General features: G+C 41.7%; 1 protein-coding gene across 1 annotated transcript; it reads left to right on the forward strand.

Annotated features, from left to right (window-relative positions):
* Positions 1 to 1,805: 1,805 nt before the first annotated feature.
* On the forward strand, positions 1,806 to 6,971 carry LOC143305114 (uncharacterized; the record flags this gene model as incomplete). Its single annotated transcript, XM_076627688.1, has 2 exons — positions 1,806 to 2,001; positions 2,057 to 6,971. Coding segments are annotated over 2 exons (825 nt in total), but the record flags the coding sequence as incomplete, so codon positions are not given.
* Between the last annotated feature and the right edge of the window lie 513 nt (positions 6,972 to 7,484).

The following is a 7,484-nucleotide window of genomic DNA, read 5'->3' on the forward strand; positions in this document are numbered from 1 at the left end:
AAGAAAAAATAGAGGAAAAAACAGCGTAAAAAGAAGTTGCGTAGGAGTATCGTCGCACTACATCATTCGACAATTGATGCACGTCATGGCGATCGTCACGGTTTAAAGCAGGCCATCAAAAACACGTTTGTCATCGTACGGAAAAATCTGCGACGTTCCAGCTGTTCAGGTGCATCGAATTGTGAATCATCGGCGGTACGAAGCAAGGCGAGGGGCGTAAATAGAGAAAGAAGAGAAGAGAAGGATTCGCATAAATGATAAAATATAATCGTTCGTTCCTCGTCGATGGCGGATGGATGGCTTTAATCGTGGACGATATCGATACGATTATATTTTATACATTTGAAACAAATATAAAAGACAAGCAAAAACCAGAGATACGATCGTTATGATATTATTCAATCGGTAGCCTATTTACCTCGTTTTTTGTTCACCTTCTCTGTCTAGTAATAATTTTTCGATTCGACTGGCGTGACGTTACGTTGGCGGTGTAAAAACACGATTTTAAACACCTGCGGATAGTTGCATGAGTTCCGAGCGATTCCATTCCCTTCGATTTATATTTATGCGATCAACGCGCGGATCGTTAACGCATTATGCAGACAGCAGATGTTACGTAATCACACATATCGTAATTGGAAATTAGTAACGTTATCGCGTAGCAGGATCTTCCTGTCTTTGATCATTGAGTAACACTTCGTTGTCCTCGCTCCTTCCGCGGATAACCAGCGTTTATCATATAGAGACAGGGATTTGCAAAGAATAAAAGTTGTAGAACGTTGAAAGGCGTTGAGAGAAACGTGATGTTATCCCGTTATTCGTTAACGCAACGCAGTTAAAAAAAATCCCGTAGGAAGATTACGATAATAGATAACCTGAGTCGAGTGTTTGTCGGGGGATCTAAAAGATTCTTTCGAGTTGAGCGTCTGAGATTGCAGAGAAGAAAATTTGGAAGCCATCGAATTCGTGATGTCGATAGAAATCTTCAGTTGGAATCGTTGTATCATAACGTAGTCTGCTTATTGTCGATAAGAATTTACTAAACTAAAAGTGACTACTAAAAGTTTCTATCCTCTAAATTCTATCTACGATTCTATAATCTAAAAACTGACTTTTGCAAACAAACTGTAACATTCGCTTAACGGAAAGACATACGTATCTTGTTTGTACTCGTCTTTTCACAATGAATTCTTGAACGTCTGTCTGTGTGGTGAGACAAATGCAAAGTGATCTCATCAGTTCTCAGTTCGCTGTGGAGTGCCGAAGCGTGCAGACGTGTCTCTAGTGCCCAGCGTAGTCCGAAAACAACACGTGTCGCCCAACCGTCGAAAGTGAACACAGCTAAGTGTCCCTGAACCTTTAGGGAGAAGATAATCCCACGCACCTAAGCCCAACCCGAATACTAGCCTCACAGCCTCACGACTAGTTGTTCATTCCGAATTAACTAGCTCGATGATGGCCCAACAACCGCGACCAGGCTCCCCGGAGCAGACTCGCAGCTACCCCGTGCTACCCCCCGCGTGGCAGAAGTGTAGCAGAACTCTCCGCACTAACGACGCTAATACTACAAAGAAAAGGAAAATAGAAACAGCAACGCAAATAAACACACACAACAGATTCGCCGTATTGGAATCCTCAAACGACGCCATGGAAATCGTAGAACCGCCACCAAACCAACACTCACAGAGAATCCCCCCTCCCCCACCAATATTTGTGGACGACGTCATTGACATACAGACAATGACCAGGTCCCTAGAGAGAGATATCAGCAAGGAGGAATATAACCTTAAAATAAGCAACAATAGAGTAAAAATACTGCCGACAAACCCAGAAGCTTACAGAAAACTCACCAAGACACTCAGGACCCCGAACGCCAACTTCCACACCTACCAACTCAAACAGGAAAGGCCTTTCCGGGTGGTCCTACGAAACATACACCACTCAGCAGACATAGACGAACTCAAATACGAACTCTCAAAACTCGGCCACGAAGTCATCAACGTAAGTAATATAAGGCATAGAGTCTCGAAAGACCCGTTATCCTTATTTTTCATAGATATAAAACAAAAGCCAAACAATAAGGAAATCTACAATATCAGTCGCCTAATGAACGCAATAGTAAAATTCGAACCACTGCTTGTGAAAAAAGAAATAGTGCAATGCAAAAGGTGCCAAAGGTACTGTCATACGCAGAAATACCGCAACCATACTTTCCGATGCGTTAAATGCGCAGGCACTCACTCCGCTGACCAGTGCGCCAAATCACCGGAAACTCCAGCGAAATGCATCCACTGCCAAGGGGACCACCCCGCCAACTACAAAGGCTGCCCAGCATATAAAACACTATACACGAACAGGTACCCTAAACTCAGAGCAAAAGAGGTATCCAACCAAACACCCAGCCCGCCGAAATTCACGACTACCCCAACCCCCTCAACCAACCAAACACCCAGTCCTACCAAATTCATCTCCACCTCAACCTCCTATGAACAAGCAGTACAAGGCATCCAAAATAACCCGAACAGCCAAAGGAACCTTCCCCAAAACAGTGTCCCCAACCCACCTAACACAGACAACTCCTCAAGGCTTGAGAAGCTAATAGAGAAACAATCAGAGCAAATAAATCACTTGCTATCGCTACTAACACTCATCGTGGAAAAATTAGCACTCCCCGACTCAAAATAAAACCAAGGCGCATAGCACTCTGGAACGCCAACGGTCTAGCGCAACACAAACTTGAACTAGAACTCTTCTTAAAACACCAGCAAATCGACGTAATGCTCGTATCGGAAACCCACTTCACCGACAAGAGCTACCTGAAAATAAATGGTTACAAATTCTACCATACCCAACACTCCAGCGGAAAGGCCCACGATGGCACCGGAATAATAATCAAAGCAAGTATTAAGCACTACGAACTTCCATCATTCCAGAAAGACTACCTACAAGCAACAAACGTAGCAATAGAAGACTGTCATGGCTCAATCACCACCTCAGCAGTATACTGCCCTCCCAGACACTCCATCGCCAAAAAAGACTTTGATAACTTCCTGGACACCCTGGGCAATAGATTCATAGTTGGAGGAGATTATAACGCTAAGCACATCCAATGGGGCAGCAGACTGGTTACAGCAACAGGCAAAAACCTCTTAAACAGCATAATAAACAACAACCTCAACTACCTCACCACATACGAACCCACATACTGGCCCACTGACACCAACAAAATACCCGACCTTCTCGACTTTTTCATAACTAAAAATATCCCATCAAGACACGTCCAGATCAACTCCTCGGCTGATCTCTCCTCTGATCATTCTCCCGTGATAGCAACAGTCAGCTCAACAATCATCGAGAATACACCTAACGGCTCCATTCACAACCAACACACCAACTGGCAGCTCTTCAGAGAAGTCTTTACACACTCAACCTCAGCCTTCACCCCACTAAAAACAAAGGAAGATATCGAAGCAGCCACGGAATACTTAAACACGAGCATAATAAACGCAATCCGCCTCTCCACACCGACAAAGCCGTCTAACAGCAAACAAGAATATCCCCAATACATACTAAAAAAAAATAGCAGAAAAACATAGACTAAGAAGAGTATGGCAGACCCATAGAACACCGGAGGACAAACGCAAACTTAACAACGCAACTAGGAAGCTATCCAGAACCTTAAAAATCTATAAAAACGACTGCTTCCACAAATACCTCGCCAGCTTGTCCCCCACAGCCGACGCCAACTACTCACTATGGAAGGCCTCCAGGAAACTCACACGCCCCCCACAAATAATCCCACCTATCCGCCGTCCGCAAGGTGGATGGGCGCGAAGCCCTACAGAAAAAGCCGACCTGTTCGCTAAACACTTGTCAAAAGTATTCAAACCCCATTCCCCCAAAGCCGCCGCGGACGTTACCGAATACCTGCACACCCCCTTCCAAATGTCCCCTCCTATCGAACCCTTTTCCTCTGCAGAGACTATAGAAACAATCAGTCGCCTAAACCCCAAGAAAGCAGCAGGACACGACCTAATAAGCAATAAAGCAATCAAGGAACTTCCCACAAAAGGGATAGCACTCATCACATCGATTTTTAATGCTATCCTTCGCCTGGAACACTATCCTAAGGCCTGGAAAATCTCATTGATTACCCTCATCCCTAAACCCGGTAAACCGATATACGAAACCTGCTCCTATCGCCCAATCAGTCTTTTACCTACACTGTCCAAACTATTCGAGAAGATGCTCACGAACCGACTCCTTCCAATCCTAGAGAACTTGAAAACACTCCCAGGTCACCAATTCGGCTTCCGAAAACATCATTCTACAGTAGAGCAAATCCACCGCTTAACTCATACGATCAGCCAAACACTTGAAAAGAAAAAATATTGCTCAGCGGTTTTCCTAGACATCCAACAGGCATTCGACAAAGTATGGCATGAAGGGCTACTATACAAGATTAAAAAGATCCTACCTCACCCCTACTACTCCATCCTAAAATCTTACCTAACCAATAGGCAATTCATGGTTAAATGCCTAGACGCCACTTCCGCAACATTCCCAATAGAAGCCGGCATACCCCAAGGTAGTGTCCTCGGACCCCTACTGTACACCATCTACACTGCCGACCTACCCATATCAAACGATATAACAATAGCGACATTTGCAGACGACACAGCGCTATTAGCTACCCACGCAGACCCGGTAATAGCCTCATCCACTCTCCAGCGAAGTCTCGACTCCATGGAAAAGTGGTTTCACAAATGGGGCTTCAAAGTCAACGAAAAGAAATCCTCACATGTAACCTTCACGCTCCGAAAACAAACCTGCCCCCAGGTCACCATCAACAATGCAACAATCCCTAGCAGGGACACAGTCCGATCCCTAGGCATGACCCTGGGCAGGAGACTAACGTGGAAGACACACATCTCAGATAAAACGAAGCAACTAAAGGACAAACTAAAAAAACTCTATTGGCTCACAGGCCGACGCTCCAAACTAAACATACAGAATAAAATTACCCTCTACAAGGCCGTAATAAAACCTGTCTGGACCTACGGAATCCAACTATGGGGAACAGCAAGTAACTCCAACATCGAAATACTCCAACGCTTTCAATCGAAAACGCTAAGATCCCTAATTGACGCACCTTGGTATGTAACCAATGAAACAATACACCGCGACCTCAAGATAGCCACCGTCAAAGAGGAAATAGCAAAATATAGCGACAGATATAGCAAAAGAATCAACAAACACCGAAACCTCCTAATCACTGGACTACTCGATACGATGGACCAGATTCGCAGGCTGAAGAGGCACTACCCGCTAGACCTAAACGTTAGATTCATTTAATTATCCAAATTAAGCATTTGCACTTACTTATAATACTTATAAATTATACCTATCTATAATAAGTATTAACTTATTGTAAATAAACAGCCATGTCACTGCGCCACGCCAGAAAAATTACTGAAAATTCTCAACGCGAGAATTGATTGTAGTTTCAACAAATAAATAAAAAAAAAAAAAAATCTCATCAGTTACTCACCTTGCTTCAAATCTCCAAGAGTATCGACGAGCACGTCGCATATCATCGCATCCCATTCGTTCTTTCCCATTAGATCGTACTTCCTCGCCAAGTATCGCGCCACAGCGTTACTCTGCGCTACCGGTTTCCCGTCTATCTCCAGCACAGGCAGCTTTTTATAAGGCATTGCTAAGAACAAACATGGCTCATATGAACACTGTGTAGAGGGAAACGATCGATAGGAAATCACAACACAGCTTCCGAGGCCGTTGCGTTCTTGTGAATAGATGAATCGAAATCATTTCGGTTTTAATCAACATGGCCTAGTAAAGAAATACAGAAATGTCTTCTTTCTCCTTTTTTTCTTTTCTTACGATTACGATGGACAGGGTATCGCGTGTTTTTGACTGTTGGGAAGAACCTAAAGTTTTTAAAATCAAGGATAAAAGATAATACCAGACACGGAAAAAATATTAGAAAATGTACACGGTTCTTGTAATGAAAATTGAAATGCAAGGAATATAAATCGAATGTCTATTGCGAACGTAATTTTGTGTTTTACACCGACAGGATTGATTTACAGACTTACGTTGATTTTTTGTTTCTCTATTTGCAAGCGACATATAAGATTATATGCTGAAGACTATGCTGCGTAAAACTTTTATTATACCATTTACGATAGAAATGTCGCAACAGAAGATCGAATTTTATGTCTGCTTTGTTCTTTCGACTTTTTAGCTATGTTCTTGTTCATTTCCGAACTGATTTCAATTTTTTATCCTTTTTTTCCGACAAGTCCTAAAAAGTTTTTAAATTAACGAGAAGCGTAGAAGTATTTTTGTATTCCTATTTTAAGTCACCTATTTACGGTTTTCTCAAAATATTCGAAATGCTTCGATTCATTGAAAACAATAAAGATTGCAACACAAAAATTCGAGAATCGTAAGTGAATTAAGTTGGTATTCGATAAACACGATATTACGGAAGCAAAACTTAATGAAAAGTTCGACTTTATTCCGTATGAAATTTTACTTTAAGTAAGTTTAGCCTGCACGTGAAACGAAAGTTTTATATACAGAAAAGTTTGAGTAAATGGTAGATACCTGAGAGTTGAACGATGAAAGTAAAAATCGATTCTTCACGCTTACAATCCTTGTATTCAGGCCAGAGTTCTTCGGGGATCCTCTCGTCGGTATACTCGATGCCAGTATATGCAAATATGTACCGTATATGTTCGGCACGACCACGGGCATTGAAGTAGATTAGTTTGTAGGTAGGTTCGTCGCTCATTTTCCTTGCTCTGTCAACTTATCGAGAAAAATGTTACAATTAACTCGTGTAATTAACAGACTGTGTGCGTGTTTGTGTGTAGAGAGAACAATTTATTTATAGATGGAATAATTCGTATAATACGCAAAATAAATCATTTAGAAGGCTGGAATATGTGTTTTTGAAACAATTAATTATGTCGAAAAATATTTCAAACGAGATATAATTATGAAAAAAATAATAATTAAATGTATGTAAATGTAATAATTAAATGTAATTAGTTGTGAAGAAAATAATAATAAAAAATAAATAAATGTAAAAAAAGAATTAAATGTAATTAGTTTCTTTATACGCACGCGATATTATTGGCGATATATGAAGGTCAACTTTATTTTTTTAAATAGATATATTTATACGTATATTTATAGATATAAATACATATATTATATAGATATAATAGTATATATAATATATATAATAATATATATGTCGAGTCTGAATCTCCGAGTCCGAGCTCGAGGCGCCCTCCCGGGGAGGGCTCGCGGGAGGTAGCGGTTCTGCGTTGAAGTTCTCCATCGTCCGGTCGCGCGTGGGGTACCTTTATTGTCGATAGTTACACTAGTGACGAGGGCCTCAGGCTTGATAACGAATCCGCGGCCAACGGGAGGACTATCATATAAAAAGC

The sequence above is a fragment of the Bombus vancouverensis genome, unplaced genomic scaffold (genome assembly GCF_051014615.1).
Source record: "Bombus vancouverensis nearcticus unplaced genomic scaffold, iyBomVanc1_principal scaffold0149, whole genome shotgun sequence".
Taxonomy (NCBI): domain Eukaryota; kingdom Metazoa; phylum Arthropoda; class Insecta; order Hymenoptera; family Apidae; genus Bombus; species Bombus vancouverensis.